The sequence below is a fragment of the Protomyctophum parallelum genome, assembly GCF_964188405.1.
Source record: "Protomyctophum parallelum genome assembly, chromosome: 5".
NCBI lineage: Eukaryota > Metazoa > Chordata > Actinopteri > Myctophiformes > Myctophidae > Protomyctophum > Protomyctophum parallelum.
In genome coordinates, this window is record NC_139702.1 from 48,724,699 (window position 1) to 48,745,693 (window position 20,995).

Below are 20,995 nucleotides of genomic sequence, written 5' to 3' on the forward strand. Positions count from 1 at the left end.
TTGTTTTAAATTCTGTTTTCTAAATGTCTTATCTGAGGTAGTGTTTTACCCTGGTTGACCCTAATGCACATTGCACACCAGCCAAGCTCCTCTTCGTTAGTACTCATTCCACTTTATTTCACCACCCTTACTTTTCGCAGATGAAAGAAAAGGCATGAACATATGCTAGTATGCCAAGTTGCTAATATTAAGGCAACCGCCACTGATCCCCATTCCCCAATTAGCAATACTAATTAAACTGTTAAATTGTGATATTATCAAACATAAATATCTATATTTCCCAAAGGAAATGCATTTATTTAATTCAGTCTCTCCAGAAGCAGCGATAAAATGCCCCCACCGACCATAAAAAATAATGACGAGTGGCAGATATCAAAAGCAGGGGCATGGATACCCCCTCCCCCCCCCCCCCCCCCCCCCCAAGCAAATCGAACCCTGCTGGACCTTGTCTGTAAAGGGGCATTTCACCACAAACTAAAACAGTGATGATTTGCTGTAGTCTTATATATCTGTGTGCTCTGTAAACTTTCTGGAGGACAGTCGGAATAGGAAATGGACAGAACCATTATCTCTCTTTGTCACTTAATATGCACAAATACTCAATATCTCATTCCCTCTGGAAGGTTGTTATATCAGATGCCTAAAGCTTGATTTATGCTCAATTCCATGCTGGTCTCCTGCACCAAACATAGCAGATCTACAAGTTCACAGTGCAGAGTTGTAGATAGCATATCTTCGGAGTGCGACGTAGCATGCAACCAACTATAAATCGGGCATGAAGTTGATGTTGGCCCAGTATCAAGTTCTAGATAAATAAAGCTTCCATCTCTCTTTGAAAGCATTATGCTTTCAAAAATAAATGAGCCTTAACGATGGTTTCCTGTCAGACACTTAATCCTCCCAAATATTGCATGTGACCACACAGCAGTATATGTAGCCTTTGTTGGCCATTGAGCACTGTCCTACCATGTATAATTAGTTAAATGTGTTAACTTGTGACACATTTACCAGTATGCATATTTCGGAGCTATCAGACATTATTTGCACTGGGATAGTATAATGTTACTACACATTATCTACCATTATTGATCAAATAAAAATCATGTACCGCTTGCACATCTTCTGAAAAAAAAAAGATTTACATGGACCATGTACATCAGCTATGTACCATGTAGTATATCAGCCATGTACCAATGCCATGTACATCAGCCAAGTACCAAGTACATAAGCCAAGTACAACCATGTCCATCAGCCATGTACCACTCCCCCACAAACAGAAAATCTTTATGTTGCAGAGCTCTTTTGAAAAGGTTCTCTCACCCAATGCCATATCCAGTTACAGCTCAAGAAGGAAACAGAATAATCACCCAAGAAAATGAGGGAGGATCTCTGTCTATATATGGCATTATCAGCAATTTATTGATATTTTGCAAGCAGAAAAACAAGACTTAAAATGAGCCACACGACCAGTAGGTGGGAGCTAACGAGCAGCAGGGCTATGGGGTAAAAGTGTCGTGACGTTGGCTTGTCCCCTGCCACGGTGCACGCCTCGGGGTCGTCCCACTGTCCGGTGACATCTGCCTGGCTCGGCCGACTGCGGTGGTGCCCCCCCCCCCCACAGTGGAGTGATGTGGAAGGACACCACAAGAACAGAGACAGAATAGAGACACTGCTGGGTTAGTAACGCTACATTGTAGGAGGTAGCTGTCTGAAGTGGGACTCGTTTGGGCACCGGACTGCAGGGTTCGATTTGTGGACGAAGCCAAGCAAAAAAACTGAGAAGGGGGAGGGGGGGGTACTTCAACCGTTCTTTGAATGACAACTATAAAAATAGGCGTTCTACATATGTGGCTATTATAGAAACGTGTATATTTATTTATTTATTTATTATCTTTTTAATTATTTTTTAATCGATATTAAAACTGTTAAATTGTGATATTATCAAACATAAATATCTATATTTCCCAAAGGAAATGCATTTATTTAATTCAGTCTCTCCAGAAGCAGCGATAAAATGCCCCCACCGACCATAAAAAATAATGACGAGTGGCAGATATCAAAAGCAGGGGCATGGATACCCCCCCCCCCCCAAGCAAATCGAACCCTGCTGGACCTTGTCTGTAAAGGGGCATTTCACCACAAACTAAAACAGTGATGATTTGCTGTAGTCTTATACAGAATACAGAATACAGATGGTAGGTGTTTAGCTTGAGGTCACCATGGGGGTGAGTCTGTCATAAAACAGAGGCACATGTTTGTTCTGTTAAATATAGCCTTATGTATAGTAATATAATATAGGCTTATGTCCTCATGCCACTAGTCAAATACAGGATTCAAGTTACTAAGTTGATTATTTATAGTATAGTAGTGGGGTTTATAGGAATTTAAACCTAAATTGAATTTCAGCCATACATCTTATCTAATGATCTCTAGGCTGTTCTCTCGTGGACAGTCAATTATACTGAGAGCTGGGCTCAAATAAAAATCCATTGCATTGTGCATTATGGGTGAAATTCCCCCTTTAAGAGCCTGTTTAGAAGCTTAGGTAAAAGCAGGTGCACCAAGGAGTCCACTTAGACCCTGCTGTTAGTGCAGGTTAAACCTCTAAAGACGAGCAGACGAGTGTTACAGACGAGCAGCAGGCAAAGATGGACAGACAGACAGACAGGACTAGTGAACAGTTGGGTGGTGAAATAGCCTTAGAAACTGGTAATATGGTGCGGGTAGAATGAGCCGTCTGGGTAAAGGATGATGGCCGAAATGTAGGCCTACAGTTTTAATATGCACAATGCAGATGTTTCTTTTTTTGTCATTCCATGATCCTATGCATTCTGCAAATTCTTCGCCAATAATGCGTCAGAAAACTCGCATTCAATACAGTGTATTTTCCTTTTCCACAATTTTAGATATGTATTCTGTTATGTCAAAAAACAGTAGTAAAAGCTCAGTCATGTGCCTTAGCGAGGTTATATCATATCAATTAGTTATATGTGGTTTTACAGTGCTTTGTACTGTGGTGCCTACGTGCTATAAAGTCTTGTTTATCTTGTGAATTACAAATCAACTCCTGTTCATGTTGTTTCCATGCAGAGCTGAACTCCTGCAATCAGTTGGATAGCTCTGAAGTTCATTTAGAGAAAAACAATTTCAATTTATATTTTATGAGAACATCTAGTTTTTCATTGGTTTGTTTTATAATGTGCAATGCGTTTAATTCTATTCTGTGCTATTCACAGCACTCTGGAACTAGCACCTCTAGAGACTTTGAAAAAGAGTGAAAAACAGCAGTCCAACATCTGGGCCTGTTGAATTAAAACGTAGCTGGCTTTCCATATTGGCAGCTGCTGAAGTGTCATGTCATTCAGAATTGATATAGGCGTGTTAAGTACATTTAATTTCCAGAATAGAATGCATGAGGAATACATCCAATTTGAGAGCCATAACATCTGGACATGTGAGATTTATGGCATGCACACTGGATGTGAATGTGAGTGTGCTTGTCAAACAAATGGGGTTGATGGATGAATTTAATGGGAAATTACACGCACTAGAACATTATGTGGTCTCATAAATCAATCTGTGGTTCAATGCTCTTGTATAGAAGTCCAACCTCATTGTAGTAGTATAATAACACTGAACAATTTCAGCCATTAGAATAGAAGCAGATATTGGGCAGATCTCCAGTATCATTGTGTAGCCTACAGGGTCAATAGATATTCACTAGAATAATTATGTATTGACCTGTGGCCCAATGCTAAAAGCACAGCTGATGAAATGCTGTTACAGCTGCTAGCATATCTGAGGAGAATGGCTTATACTGCACGTATATCTTTTCTACGTCCGAGCATAGACATGGTAACGCACCGCCTGCCTCTGATTGGCCTACCGACACTGCCGGGCCTGGCCGGCCTTACCAGAGTTTCCTCTGAGGTGGAAGATACATGGAAGATAGTCTGCCGTGAGGTTACTCCGTGGTGGGAAATAAATAAATAATATGTACGATATAATACCAGAGAATGACAGCTTGGCACGCACGACAGTAACTTTTATTTTTGTAGAAGAGGCAAACTAATATTGTTGGCCTGTTTATTTGTATACATGTGTAAACTTGACAAAAAATTAAGTTACAAGTTACTGTCGTGTGTTGCCATTCTCTTGTACTTGTATTATTTCCCACCACGGAGTACCCTTGCATCTCGAAGGACAGGCAAAAAGGGCAGTGTCGGTAGGCCAATCAGAGGCAGGCGGGGCGCTACCATGTCTATGCTCGGACGTAGAATAGATATACGCTTATACTGCACCATTGGATTAGTTAGTAGTGAGAAGGTTAAGGTTCACACACTTGTAGGTTCATACAATTGCATATATAGAGTAAGGCCATATGTTTAGACAAACTTACAGCATAGAAACAATACTGTAGCCTAGCTGTTCAAATTATACTACAGCGGGTATCATAGTGGAGAAGAACGCCTTGCAGTGCTGGTGATAAATATTTTCAATAATAATCAACCGGTTCTGCCACCTGCAGGAAATATTCTCTCATCCTTCCTATCCTGCCCTATGTCAGCAAACTGGTATATTTTTTGGCCTAATAATAATAATATATTATTATTATTAACACTATTGTAGTATAAAGCCTACATCCATGAACAAGATGAGACACGACAAGACAGAGAGTGTCTTGTATTCCTGTCGTAAACCAATACAATAACCACATGAACCCTCCCTGTTCTGGGCATGTCATCATAATATTCACTGAAAATAGATGAACATTCGCAGAAAATAGCAGCTCACAATGCGTCGCATCTAAACATGACACGTCGCGTTTAGATGCGACGCATTGGGGAACAAAGGTAAAAAATGGAGTGGACCCAAGTATAGACCCCTGGGGGAGTATCGGGTTTAATGTGGTTAAATCAGTGTCTACTCTAAATCATTCTGAAGTCAGTACCAGACTACCAGTGTTATGAAATCATTCAATATCACAAATTATCTTTTGTGGAAGTAATTCAAATCAATCAGTAATGAAGAGGTTGTTGGTGAAACTGTCAAAATCACGTGTGCACAGGAGAGTAAAAGACTCTCTCTCCCCAGTTTGATATCATTCTAACCCAGTTATGCCAGCAAGATAAGAAAAATCAACCTGGAAATCATAAAAGTGTCTGGACACTGGTTTTGAGATCAAAGATGAAAGAAGACAAATTAATTAATTAATTCATATCAAAAAGCCCATCAGGAAACCCAGTCTATAATGCATACAATGTGATGGCTCTCTCTCGCTCTACATTTCTTTCACTGTACATTTTCACATTTTTGTCCTCTCCATTTACACATCCTAACTATTGGAAGCAGTGTGGAGCAGCAAGTGTTTTGCTCAGGGATACTTGGACACATAGGCCCATAGGTCACAATCGCAATTTAGGGCATTTATCATTCTAGCGTGACTTTGGACTTTGACGTACACCACGCCAAAACTCACATCTGGTCGGGAGCTGTCGTAGGCTTTGTCTGCACCCGTCATAGACAAGCGGAACAGCATTGTCTTACCACCTGACAGGCATCTAAACATATGTATTCACTCCAAAAATGTAGGCTACTATAAAATATATAAAACTAATAAATGATACATGTGATTTTGCCTGGCATTCCTAAAGTAAGCTAAGTAAATTATGCTTAAACGGTTAAACCTAACCTTATTCCTAACCTTAACCCCAGTAAAACTATGCCTAACCCGGCCTAAACATATTTCTAACCTTATTCTCAGTAAAACAAAATAAAGAATACAAGAACCGTCAGACCGAGCGGTCGGCGGAAAAATTGAGGGGCGAGATGGTTTAGGGGCGACCGTACCTGATACCGATCAGAGATAGGTAACCCAACCAGCCCACCACACACCAGCCTCCATTAATGTTTACGCATATAATCAGGACTTCACTCTATAAAAGTTCATATAATTGATAGCCCCAGCCACTGCAGCCAGGCAGTCATAAATGCGTTCATGATATAACTCTATGCTGTTCATACCTTGTTTGGTCGTATTCCGGTTATTCATGTCGTAAAATTGGGGCGTTTGGAGAATCTTTAAGGGCGTATTTAACTGACGGTCGGTTTCAGCCGTGACATTTATCAAAGCTCAGACCAACGCTATAGGATCAGCTGTATAGGATTAGGATCACTTAATGATAAATGTCATGACAGTCATGTTGACATGGGCATACGCTAAAACCAACACTCACATTTAACCGTGAAGGGCATTATATGCATGATGTGGGCTTCTACAATAGCTGCTGCACCACTGTGTGTAGGAAGAGGAATGAACAGGGATGCTTACGGAGTCACAGCTACTGGTGATGAACTGGGAGGTGGGGGTGCAGACAAAAATGGGCATGTGTGCATGGTGAATGTGTCCTGTCTTGTCATGTACATCTTGTATGGGTGCAGGTTTGTAACCTTCTGTAAGTATTATGGTACTACTGGATTGTTAACAGAAGCCAAAATGATAGACCAATGCTTTTGTTTTCAGTTGGTCTTTTTACTGTATGTTTTATATAGCAGATGCCAGATACTGTACTATAGCAGCACTGACACAATCCATGCAGGAAACGGTACATATTTAATGCTGCTTGTGTAGTACGTTTCTGTTCAGTCAGTTGTATTTACTCATCGAATATCAGAATCAGTATTGGTTTAAAACTAATTCCATGCATGGCTCCCATCGATAATTGGTTGAATTTAGTGTTGGTGATTGATTAGGATGGTAACCTGCACCCATATTTAGCACAGATGTAGCCATTGGAAGAAGTCTTGCTTTTGAATGACTGAATTGAGTACCACGGACGAAAAACAGTCTAAGTCCAAATTTCAGACTGACCCCTCCACGAAAAGGCCTCGTTGTCCCCTTATCTATCATTTATACAATATGGATGAATAGTGTGGACTTAGACAGTTTTTCCGTCTGTGGCATTGCTGTACAGTTGTGTCCACAAGAAGAAGAAGAAGTAGAAGAGGAAGGGAACAACTGTGGTCCTGTCAACTCTTGGGGGATGAAATGCATTATCTGGTAATTACTTGGTTGAGAGATGTTAGAGAGTTTTGTGTTACAGTATACTCATTTGTTTTGATTTCATTCAAGAGAGAATCAAATCTCAAGCTCTGATATAAGATGGAAGCAGGATAAATAGTAGGATGCCATTGCCACTTTATGATGTTTGATTATAGGTTTTGTTACCCTTCATCTTCATAATTCATATGAAGCCTTTTGGCATATCTCTGCTGTCTGGAAGAAACCACCTAACTCAATGACAAACAATGTTTATTTTTCAGGGAATGAAAAAACATCCAGCTCAGTGGAGGTTTTTGTCGAAGCGCTTTTTAATACTTTTTGTAACCAACACACAGACGTAAAGGGTGTTCAATATTATTGATTTCTATATATATAAAAGAAAGATGACTAAACAGGTGGAGGTGGAGGCAGATAGTTGGGGGATCCAATGGAGTTTTTTAATACTTTCCATTGGCTCAATACATTTTTTAACCAACACACAGGTCTTCAAAAATGGTTCAAAAAGGTGGTTTCTTCCAGACTGCAACGAATAATAAAATATATTAATTTGGTACAGCTGCATATCAGAATTTGCACCAACGCAAGTGGGACAACCACAGTGGCTACAACTGTACAACACTAACCCTAACCCTGTAGGGTTTCTTTTTGGCATTACCTTCGCATGCAGTCCAGGGCTTGGATGAAGTAGTCCTTGCTGAGCTGGTGTTCATCTCGCAGCAGGGCACATTGTTCTAGCGTGACAGACATGGATGTCCGGTCTTTGGCACTTTTACAGCTGGTGAACCTGATACCGTTCAGTCTTCGGCAGATCTTGGAAGGTGAGAAAGGCAGCGTGGGTATCACTTTTCGGAATCACTCCATCACATAAGACATATTTGCCGCCGGTTCAGTTCATTGTCCTCACTGGACCGTATCATATCAAACATTTCACTAGGTTACGCAAAAATATTTGTAGTGCTAGTGTTCATTTTATTTTATTGAGAAACACAGTTTTGAGCCAAGTGTTCGTCAAAACTAATGCTGGCAGTCAAGTGGAAAGTGTCTTGGAACAACATCCTGTTTTCCACAGTCCATTCCAGTGTGCAAAAGGAACGGAATCAAATACACCCATCGACCCCTTTGGTGAGGTCATTTTGATTGATTGTTTGAATGCTTCAAAAATGCCGCAACATTTTAAACAGCATGGAGGTACATTAAAACACGTAGGCTAAAAGTAGGCTATACCACAAAATATTAAATTAATCAACAGAGCATAGGATATGAACACATTAATACATGTCATCAACAAATACAAATAGCTATATTTACAGAGGAGAAAAGGAAAAATCGTGGCACTGTATGTTTTTGTTAGTTTTGAAAGAAGTCAGTGATTCACATCAGTGATTTACGTCCCTTAAAGGACCACTTCACCACTTTTCAACCTATCTTCATATAATAGGTCCTCACTAATAATCATGATAAAATGGCATGATTTTTGTCTCCACCAGCCGAAGGCATGGGGAGAGTATGTTTTGCACTCCGTCCGTCCGTCCGTGTGTCCGTGTGTCCGTCCGTCCGTCCGTGACCAGCTAATCTCAGCCACCGTTAACCCGGTCGATGCCAAATTTTGCACACACACTCCCTGGATGCCAACCATGAACCTCTGCCCCAAACTTTCCAGAACGGCCTGTTATAGCGCCACCAGGAGGCCGCTTTGTGCAAAACAGGTTTTTGCACAGCACACCTACAGATTTTGTCCAAACATCACGCAAATTTGTACACAGTCTCTCTAGAGCCATTCAACCAAACCGGTCTTTCATATTTCTCACACTCCATCCTGATTGGTTAAGATTGGCTTCCAAAGTTCACAGGAGTGCTCAGTTTCAAACAAAATGCTGCAAATCATGAACACATCGCGTGATTTCCGTGAAATTGTGCACCCACATTCCCACTAGGCCGAGGACAAAATGCCACATGAACAATTTCAACTCAGCCTCAAGGTGGCGCTATAACTGGCCGAAAAGTGTTTTTACCTCTAACTGCACGGATCTGTGGATAACCTGGTGGAGACCTGTGCCCAGAAGGGCACTTTTTCTAGTTTTCTACTCAGTCTGTGTCTCATAGTAGGGCTGTGGGGAGTTTAGAAACCGTCTTCCAGTGACATCATCATTAGACAGATTCTTTTTTAAACAAGATCTTTTTACAAAAATGTTTAGATTTTCATTATCGTGAGAACGATGGCTTCCATTTTCGCATTGCAACTTTTCAGGTCTAGAAAGCCTGCAGTTTTTATTAGCTTGTATTCCCCATCGATGATGTCACTGGAAGACGGTTTCTAAACTGCCCACAGCCCTCCTATGAGACACAGACTGAGTAGGAAAAAAATTGCGCCATTTTATCATGATTATTAGTGAGGACCTATTATATGAAGATAGGTTGAAAAGTGGTGAAGTGGTCCTTTAATGAATGATGTTAGTTCATTCCACATTAACACCATGAACTGTGCAACATAGGTGTGAGGGCCACGTAGCGACTCAAACTCTATATTAAACCTCTGGAATACAGTACAATCCCCTTGTTCTTTCCTCATTCCCTTCCCTCTATTGAAGCAGAAATGTCAACAATGCAGTTGGAAGGGGTTCTCACCGTTCCGGCGAGCCATAGTATTTCCACATTCTTCCTTTTCTTCGTCACTACATTCTGGCCCAGGGTTTCAAGTAGATCCTTCAAGTCTGACTGTGTCTGAAAATACGGTAGACCTGCACAACAGAAATGACATCACACTAGTGTCTTTCTTGCAGTTTAATGCTACATACACTCGTATAGTAGGCAAATAAATTAAATAAATATGGTTAGAATAAATAGAAAGAAAATGTTGACAATGTTTATCTTCTTCCATTTCTATTGATTGGTGGACACTTTCAACATAATGGATATTGGCCTCACACCTACGGTCTATGCCCACACAGGCACTGATGTAATATTATGTGGTTGGGCTGCACAATAAGTTAAATGTTCCTTAATAAGCTGCATGCTGTCATAGGCACTATCCAAATTATGTGATCACGTCATAATTATATCTCAATTTGTTGGCCCAGAAGGTTGATCGTGCTACAAAAACAAAAGCTATCACATGAAAGAAATATAATCAAACATTATGTCTTTTTGAAATTGCATAATTTCTGACTCTGGAGCAAACCTCTTTTGGTTACTTTGGCATTGTGTAGTATACTTAATCTCTTGCAGCATATTTCCATTGTTGCACTTAAGGTTCTGTTTTATGTGATTTTAAATTTGCATAGTTTCTGGATAATGTGTGTCTTGCCATTTAGTGAGAAAATCAGTTTCTGTGTGCAGCACAAAGGTCATTTGTTTGTTGCTGCATTTAATACATCATGCAAGCTGAAGTGCCTTGATGTTTATCTTTCAACACAGCTGCCATGTACCTAGATAGCCAAAGATTGCATTGCATTATTATTGCATGAATATTTCATCGTTGTAAGTGACCATGTGTTACAACTTGGAAATATTTGCTTCAAGGCCTTGCACTTACATTCTAGGGGCACCTGTTCACTCAGTGATTTGTAATAGGCTTCTAGAATCTCAAAGTTCCTCTGGTTTATTCTTTCTTGCAGCGAGATGTCTCCAAACCTATCAAGAGAGACAGAAAGAGGGTCATACAAAACGAGAAAGGATACAGACAGTGACAGATATACTTTTTCTATGAAAGCAGTCCTGTTTTCTCTTCAATCAGATAAAAGCTCTGAGAGGGAGAAAACAGACTAGTATGCACACAATGCGCATGTACTGTACATATCATGCAATACTTAATTATTATCTGGTTTAGAAAAACAATTATGTTGCTTTATCACTATGCATGTACTCATAACATAAACAGCCATACCGGTATAAATGAATGAGAATTAATCTGTTTTGTAGCCTTGTTTCTTGTAGCATAGGTTTATGCAAACCATGTAAAATTATCCATGACCACCAAGATATACTTATAATAAAATCTGAGAAATCCCTGAGCATCCACATTCTCAGACGTCCATTTATTATGAAAGAACACTATTCACAAGGTTTCTTAAGATAAGCAAAGGAGTTTATTTTTATTACTTTTTTGTTGTTGCCAAAAGTACAATTATTGTTTCCACATGCTTGATCACGGTTTGTCTAAATGCTCTTAATGTTGTGCAAAGCAATTTGAATTGCCTTGCTTTTGAAACATATTTAATGTCAGTGTACAGAACATTTATATCATCTATTTTTTGGCTTGTCTTCTCGTTAGTTCTCTGTCATATTGTTATAAATTGCAGGTGCTGTTCTTGCGGTACCTCTCTGCTATCGTTTGCTGTTCGTTGATACCCACGTTGAACAGCACGGGGAACACTTGTAACGGCTTGCCTTCCTTGATCTCCTCTGGTAAAGTCTGGAACACCAGCTGCGGTAACGGTACTTCTACAGTGTAGTGGTCTCTGAATGGAAAAAATAAATGAAGAAAGGGTGTAACTGCAGGTGTGCCACAATAGCTACTACTGCACTCAGGTGGTGTCCAGACGAGGACGTATTCTGCGTTACCCCGCACAGCTATTTAGACGATCTGCCCTTTTGGCCACAGGGAGACGACGTTTTTGGGGACGTAATCGGCAAATTTTGATAACCACCTCCCAGAGTGGCAAACTTTGGAGATGCGATGTACAGCGAATGCCGCCTATTTGCTGAAACAGTGACGCAATAGTCCCCTCCAAACTAACCTCACGTCACCAGACTTTCCACCTCCAGTATCACAGCAATCTTTGCACATAATGTCTTGTAGATGAGCTACAAAAATCCTGCTTAGGGCGCCAGATTGCTCAGGACCGGTCCTGTCTCGTAGCCTCAATACTATCCACCTATGCTCATCCCAGTAGCCTGTTTGCACTTGTTTGCACTTGTTTGCACTTGTTTGCACTTGTTTGCACTATACAAGCTTTGCCTCCATTTCTGATTAGTGAGCTTATGTGCAAAGATATTATCGTTGCGGTCGGGTGGAAACGATTGAATGTCCTAAGCTGTTACTTTTCAAGAAATGGAAATATAAATTAAAAAGAAAGAATCTGTGTCTATTTCAAAATAGCCGATACTACAAGCTCACAACACATCACAATGGGACGCGTTGTGAGCTTGTAGTTTGGCTATTTGTGCTACTTTTGTGCAGCACTCTGGTACAGCATTATTACAACATGTGTTAGTGAATCTGTGAGAGAGTTACTCACATATCTTGGTACTGTATTGCATTTTTCCACCCGGCATAGTTGCTTTGTCACTGGCACATCAAAACACTAAACTACAGTCCATAGGCCTTAGTCACTGTCTACTGTCTGCTCCACTTAATCAGCACGATCACTGTCTGCACGCTGTGGCACGGTGTGCCTGTAGGGCTATATTTGTCATCACTTGTTAATCCTTCCTCATACTATAGCTGCAGTATGGAGAAAATAGATGCAGTAAATTAACCATGTCTCACCGTCTGCCATAGACTACAGGCTGGAGGTCGCTGAGTTCGTCTGTGTTGGCCTCTGTGATCTTAAACATGACTCGGTGCAGATCTGAGATGCCCACCTCCATGTCCTCCAGCATGCCAATCTCTTCACCTGTGTTACAAATACAACCAAGCAGTGAGCTCATCAGCCACTGATTAAATCGGCAATGTGTAACCTTAAAAAAAAAAAAAAAAGTGTAATTTTAATGCAATATATAACTTTGAGTGTTTTGTCTCCCTGCTCTTTTTCGATTGACACACACACACACACACACACACACACACACACACACACACACACACACACACACACACACACACACACACACACACACACACACACACACACACACACACACACACACACCATTGTGAGTTTTTAGATTAGCTAACAAAGTATAAATCTGGTATTAATCTACCTTGATTACCAAAGAGTGATGCCATTGGCTGACAATTAGTGTAGCTTACTGCACTATCTCTGGGAATGGCATATTCAGCCATTGCCTGGGGGAGGGGGAGGTGCTGAAAGTCAAGTCAAGTTCCAAATCACAACATTTAATTCTCCTCGATCAATGTCCAATACAGTAATCACACATGCTAATAAACTGTTTCAGATACAAGGGGCATTGGTAAACACAGCCCAATATTTGCAGTTTCAGAGTCTAGATTGAAGTCACGGGTGATGTGCCTTTGACACTACAATCCCTACTTTGGACCCTAACATTAGGGTATCAAAATCGCTTTCATCTTTTAAATCTATTGTGCAGTGGATTATAATGCAGACTAGCTATCAGCAACTCTGGACTCATGGATTGCTGCCTTCCACACCCTCCTGGGGTCTTGAACTCTGCAGTGTCACGCCGCAGTGTCTCCACATAGATGGTGCACTTCTTTCCCTTCCTAACTATGCTTTGGGTTGGCTCCCACAGTGTCCGTTTGCTTACCACCAGTTCTTGGTACTTGGCTCAGTCCCCAGCCAGTCTCATCCTCTCTTTGACCTTACCTGTGACCCGTGGGAGGCCCCCGTAAGAGGTCCACATTTCTGGTGTGGACCGCCCATGTGACACCAAGTGCCATTTGCAGCATTCCAGCGCCATCCAGGGCCATTTCCTGTGAGTGCCCATGTCTCAGTCCCATACAGCAGTACTGACTTCAACAGCCATCCTGTGAGGTCATCTCCCATGTCAGATTTCCATACTCTCCTCATCTAACGCAAGACATTCCTACCTCGAGCACCAAGGTGGCAATGATTTTGCCAAATGCCATTACTTTTGTTTTCTTGGCATTGAGCTTGGAACCTGGCCGTGATGGGCAAAAAGAAAAAAAAAGGTACCTCCTAGTAACTGGTACACAAGGACTATGCAGTCCAAATGAAAGCACCATTTCTTACTCACTGTAGGTGCTGAGCAGGCTCTCAAACTGGACCACAAGGCCAACTTGGTGAAGCTGCCTCAGGAAGCCCTTGTCTTCCATCCCTGCATACAGTCTCATGACGAAACCACAGGCCAAGGCTGCTAGCTGCGCACACACACACACACACACACACACACACACACACACACACACACACACACACACACACACACACACACACACACACACACACACACACACACACACACACACACACACACACACACACAGTTTAACTAGTTAAAACCCCTAAATATTTAAAGGTAGATACCAACTATATGTGTTGACCATTTCTGGTAATAACCAAGTAGTATACACAAATTATTAAGCAGTGGAACAAAAGTTAGTCGTTCTTCTGACAGAATGTTGCCAATTATTAGTAACATATTAGTAGTACAATTTACACTACAAAAAATGTCAGTAGTATTGCATCTATAAAGACCTAGACAGTAGCCTATCTTTAAGCTTTATTAGAAACAGAACACGCGGGACATACAAATTCTACTAATTAATCTATCTGAATTATGACATTATTATGATAATTATGGAGATAAAAGGCAAGAAGCCTTTTATCTCAGCATTGAAACTTTTTCCCCCATAAATGAATAACCTACTTTTTCATACAAAAGTAGTAAACAAGAGCTGATCTACAAGCTCACAACTGATGTGTTGTGAGGTTGTAGATCTGCAATTCGTTTTTTTTTATTTTTATTAAGTGAAAGTGGTTACGTCTTTGGTGATGGTGGTGGTAAAAGCTTATTGAACCAATGAAAATCATTAACAAGAACTTGTGACAAATAACTGCATTGGAACACAGTTGTTAACTTGTGACTAATAAGTTAATTGGAACACTGCTTTTTCCCCATTTTCAGGAAAGGTAGCGGTTTCCACCTGACAGCGACGATATATACTTGATGTCACAGTGCATGGCCACCTACTGCCTGGCTAAAGACTACGTCCCTCCTCTGTTGGAGGACCAGACCCTGGGGAATGCTGCAAGCTGCCTCCTGTAAAAGCACAAAGGTCATGGCCCTCTTAGCCCTCTCCACCACCTCCGCCACACACTCCTTTAACCTGGTCACCACGGGGCACAGCTGCTCTCTCCAGTCACCTGGTGGAGACGGGTGGGGTTTGGAGGTATAGCGCAGCATGCAGGGAAGGAGAGAATAAATAAGGGGCAGGAGAGAGAAATAGGAAGAGAGGGACGGTGGGGGAAACAGAGTATTATAACATATTTAGAAACATTGTGTGAGTCTGGCATCCCTAATTTGGCACTCAGCAGAGAAGAAAATCTGTTAATACAAAAAATCTAGCTATCAACCTGATATCTAAGCATTCACATGGCTATAATTATGTGTTAAGAGTAAATGCACTGTAACTTAATAATTAATGTAGTACACAGTAGTCTGTCCTGTCAGTGCAGACAAACAGGCACTAACAGAGACAATGTGTGGGGTTGCATAAATTATGACTATGAGGAAACATTCTCGATTTGAAACATCGTACATCTGTACTGTGACATTCATCTTCTGTTCCCTTGTTGTCTCCCCTAATACAAATAATGCAGACATTCTTGAAATTATATATTCCATGTTTTTTATTCCATGTCTTACCTTTATTTTAAACTCATGGCTATATGCACACACTGCACCAGAGAGAGATCCGGACTCAATGGTGCAAAGTTATAAAGTATACTATAAAGTACATAGAAAGCAGCAGACCCAGCATGGCTGGCTACACATGCCTATTAATTAGTGCACCAATATACTGTATGCGTGTGTGTGTGTGTGTGTGTGTGTGTGTGTGTGTGTGTGTGTGTGTGTGTGTGTGTGTGTGCGTGCATGCGTGCTTTGCATGCAGTGTACGTGTGTGTGGTCAATAAAGCACAGAGGCTTTAATTATAAAACAGCCTTAATTGTGTCTGCATAACAACTCACAGTAACACTCAGCATGCTACAGTGACTTAACGACCGACCATGGACTGTGGGACTTTTATGCAGTTACATGAGCATTCTCATTTCTCTTCAGTCAGTTGGTATATCGATCTGAAATTGATTTAAGCTGATGTTTTACTTTTCCTCAATTTAAGCTGTTTAATAGCATCTTTGCCACAGCACGGGCTACTACGGGATCTGTAAGTCTCAAATAAATCTGCACATAGTGTGCACATCCATACCTGTAGTAACTAGGTATGGACTAGTCACTAGTAGGCCTCTACAGTATATACAGTAAGCAGAAAACATGGTGCTTCACAATGTGTTGATCGGTGTGTTAAGGTTTTGGTAACCAGATTATTGTGTGGGTGAAATATGCACTCTCTCTCCCTCCCTCCCTCAGTCCAGTCAGGTTTTGACTTGATGTTTTGACACGTACAGTTTACAGATACTGAATGTAGTCCTGCGTAGCTATATTCAGCACATTCAGTCAAATCTGTTGAGGCAGGTTTGGCGTGAGCGTAGTGCTTGAAAGAAATTGACCGAAATACACTGTAATCAAAAATTAAAAGACCACTGGAAGAATGAATATCGTGCACTTAAAGCAATATGTTGGACATTGATCTTGCCCATTCCTTCTGTCTGTTGAACTTGAATTACAGGTTGTCTGAACCTTGAGCCAGTTTGTGACAATAGTAGGCTGTTAAAGCAGGGCATCCAATCATGTGACATTCTAAAAACTAAAACACCAGCTGGTTGTTACAGTATGATGCGTGAAAGTGGAAGGCATGCATTGTATATATGCACCACCCTATACTACCTTCCTCTTACAGTACAACAACAATGCCATAGCTCTGATTGGAATTGATCTTTGGTCATAATAGTGCCACTGAGGTGGTTATAGCTTATAGGCTGAGTGTGTTGCCTAGTTATTTTCTTTATGGTTTTTTCCAACACAGTGAAGGAAGATAGTCAATGAGTAACTGAAAAGTAAAGAAACAGTAAACAATAAAAGGAATATAAAAGATGACAATTAGTGGTGCAGTATAATAAATAAATAAAATATAATAATCGGTAGCATATAGAAATCGGCCATATCGACAATAAAAATGCCATATCAGTATTGGATCGGTCTCAAAATATTACAGATTAGTTTCAGAGATATTGATGATTCAATAATAATGTGGCTGTCAATGACTGTCACTTTTGTTTTGTGTGGGCTATTTCTAATTTGAAGGCAGCATAATCCGTATAATATCAGAATCGGTCAAAATCGGTATCGGCAGATATGACCCTGCAAATAATGCATCATGTTATAAGATTTTAGATCGTCTACTTTCACAATATTCGTTGAGTTAACCACTACGTTCAAGAAAGTGACATTGTTCCACTCAGTGGCCCAGAAGGCCACTAGCCCATTCTGACCTGAGATCAGATTCATACGAGGTTTCCACTGGACACACACTGGTCCTGATGAACCCATTCTGACCTGAGATCAGATTCTAAAAATGTCAGTCACTCTTCGATTTTTCAAAAATAGCAGACCTACAAGCTCGTATCGCGCCACTCGGTGGCGCGATATGAGCTTGTAGGTCTGCTATTTTTCAATAGCTAAAGCATAACATGATGCTGACACCAAAATGGGTGCCCGGTCAGAATGGGCTAGGCCAGTGTGTATCTATCAACCTGATGGTTGGTAAACAAAAGTGGACAGAGGGATTTTGGCTAATTGAGTTCAGGACCACAGATTAACTTGATTTTATAATACATGAACTGCAATAAATCAAGTTTGAACACCAGTGTCTGAACGATTCCACTAACAACAGGGGGCAGTATTGCCTAGGTAATGTGCTGCTCTCCCCGTGAAATCCATACAGCATTCTGGGAGAGATGACACAGTGTGTGCGTCATAGAGTATACTCTAAGGTGTGCGTCCACATGAAAACACAGTAGGGAACACATACTAGTACACAACATTTGCCTCGACCTGCCCTGTCAAAACAATCACGTCTTATCTTATTTTGCAAATACCACCTCACTCTGTGCGGGGAATGGGATGGGTGTGTGTGTGTGTGTGTGTGTGTGTGCGGGTGCGTGCGCAGTTGCGTGTGTGTGCGTGCGCGTGTGACACGCCGTGTGCTGGTGGGGGGCAATGGGATTTAAAAAGACAGAATGCTCCAACTGTCAACTCCTCCGGCAGCCCGCCTGTCCAAACAGCCAAACCTCCACACTATGCCTTGTCGTCAACAACCTCGGCTCAACAACCAATCAAGTCTAAGCGATAAACCTCTCCTATCTCTCATTACTCCGTTAGACAAGCTGGTGACCACTTGCTCTACAGTATGTCTGTGCAGCATCTTAATAAAAGCTGCTGTTATCTCACAATGTGTCTACATGGACTGGATGCCCTTGCACTTGCCTGCCAGATGATGCAATGGTACAAATGCACATATTTCGCAGATGCTTTTTGGCCGAAGCATTCCGGCTTCTCTCTGAAGCCAACACAGAGAGACTAATGCATGCTTTTATCACATGCAAGCTGGATTACTGTAATGCTCTTATGTCTGCACCAAATAAACAAACAAACTAGCCCAAGTACAATGCAATCAATACAAAACTCGTACTGACAGGACCAGAAAGAGAGCTCAAATTACACCAATTTTAAAATCAGAGCCACTGGAATGGCCTCCCAGAGTATCTGAACATCTGAACATCTGAACACTGATAATGTTGATATTGTTATTAAACGCTAATTTAAAACACATGCATTTATCCTGGCTTTTAACTAGGGTGTTCACAGTATGTTAGGCCTAGATTTGTTAATAAACAATACACAATTTATTTGACTTCATGTGTACACTGTGAAACACTTTGTATTGCATTCAATATGAAAAGTGCTATGGCCTATACATACATTTTTGATTGATTAACCACTCATTATTCACACAGAGACATACAAAAGTGTGTATAAACACTGCATTGAAAATCTGTCTGCCTTCCCATGCTTGGTGTAATGCCAGTTGGCAGACAGGAACCTTCAGGTGCCTGCCCCACAGCCTGGGCATGAGGTTGAGGCAGCCTGTGGTCAAAAGTGGCTCGTCTTGTATATCAAATGTGTTTTTCATAATTTTTCTTTTTTAACAGACCTACAAGCTCACATTACATTACATCACTCACAGCGCAATATGTTGTGAGCTTGTAATCAGTTATTTCCAGTCTAAGAGATTTGGAGTAGCGAGAGCAACTTTAGACTCCCCGGGTGACATTCAGGGGAGTGTTCAGTGTTCCACATTGATAAAAAACATTTGATCATTGACATTAAAAGAATAGAGCAACCTTTATGTGAACCAGGTCATCAACTTTGTGTGAATAAAGACTGGCAGCAATTTCAGTTCTGTGTTCAGTAGCGCACTGCAGTGATTTAGAGATAAGATAGCTTGCCTTGTACTATTCTCTAAAAACCCATGTAGCAGGATGTGTGACAGACAGTTGGACTTGAAACTGATTAAACATATTGTCGCTGCTTGTGGTCAATAGTTACTGGTTCTGCATATTAAATATAGCTTTCATCATCTTCTCTGGCAAAGACAAGAACATTTCTGCAAATAATGCAGGGCCTACAGAGATTTTGGGTGGTGGTGGGGTATTCATTTACTCATAGCCAGAGGGGCTACAAAACACATATCACAAACTAATGCTAGTGTAATGTTCAGAATTTAAACAACACTGAATTCAGACAATCTGCAGCGTCAGAGGGACAGCTAAGCTTTTTTTTCCATCATATTGCACTGAGCAAGATCAAGCCAATTTTATTGTTGCTAAGCGCTAGCAGGGAATAATTACTTTACTTTATCTATTTGTTTGGTCTGGAGAGAGAATATTGATGAACACAAGACAAGTGTAATACATACAACTGATTTAGCGAAAGCTACTTTCCATTTGTAGTCAAAAACCAAGAAACTATACAGACATTACAAAATTAAACATTAGCATATAAATGCAGATGTCCAGACCAGCCTTGAAGTCATAGTCTTGTTTTTGTCGCATTCCTAAGCCAATAATTTGATGACAGGCAGAGGAGACTCAATGGAGACTCTTTGGTCATCAAATTATTGGCTTAGGAATGTGATGAAGCCAAAAATCCTCCATGACATCAAGGCTTCATGGTGTGTATAATTGATAGAGAATACGTTATTGTTTTGGGTGAACTACGTACTCCTTTAAAATATTTATTTACCAGGGTTGTGGGAAGTGATGACATCAGCCAGTTTCTGCTCTGTGATTGGTTCCCTCCTACCGTTGTCTTGCTCCTGGAGTTTATCCACCATGGCAATGACACAGTTGAGACTCTTGGCCACACTGGCCCACACTCTGTCCTACAGGAGACACACAAAGTCAGCAGTCACCTCCGGGCAGCTCGGCATGCCAGCATCTCTGTGCGTCTCTCTCCCTTCAGTTCATTTCTCAGACTGTCTCTCATCAAACTGTATCCTTTCAACGTCCTCTGTGTCATAGAGATTTTGTGGGAACTGGGAGTCATTTATTCTCAGATTCCCCTCAAAGACTCTTTTTTGGTCTCTATCCCAGATTTGGAATTTTAGTGTGTCTGTCCATGCACGAGTGTGTGTGTGTGCGTGCGTGTGCATTGGAGTTAATTTGTGTCTCTTCCTTGCTCTCAGAGGTGAGGCTTTCAAACATCTCACAACAGTTGAGAAACATCTACAAGATAATTACTCTGCAGTGGTTGTGGCTCCTGCTGTTACACATTGCAAATGGACCCCACTCTTTCTCTCACACACTTACAGTACATCTGGCTGATGTATTGCACGCATGCACGCGCACACACACACACACACACACACACACACACACACACACACACACACACACACACACACACACACACACACACACACACACACACACACACACACACACACACACACACACACACACACACACACACACACACACACACACACACACAGGCACAGATGCTCATTATTTTTGGATAAGCGCTCATCTCTCTGAATAGAAAACCACATACTGTGATCATGCTTGTGTGGTAATTTCACCAACACA

At 41.1% G+C, this 20,995-nt stretch overlaps 1 protein-coding gene across 1 annotated transcript in view; it reads right to left on the reverse strand.

Moving 5' to 3' along the window:
* Positions 1–20,995, reverse strand: part of inpp4b (inositol polyphosphate-4-phosphatase type II B) — a 245,706-nt gene that overhangs the window by 2,533 nt on the left and 222,178 nt on the right. The window contains 8 exon segments of the mRNA XM_083765321.1: positions 7,719–7,873; positions 9,689–9,801; positions 10,596–10,693; positions 11,380–11,520; positions 12,552–12,678; positions 13,961–14,084; positions 14,918–15,090; positions 20,151–20,289. Coding sequence (XP_083621447.1) covers positions 7,719–7,873; positions 9,689–9,801; positions 10,596–10,693; positions 11,380–11,520; positions 12,552–12,678; positions 13,961–14,084; positions 14,918–15,090; positions 20,151–20,289 — 1,070 coding nt within the window.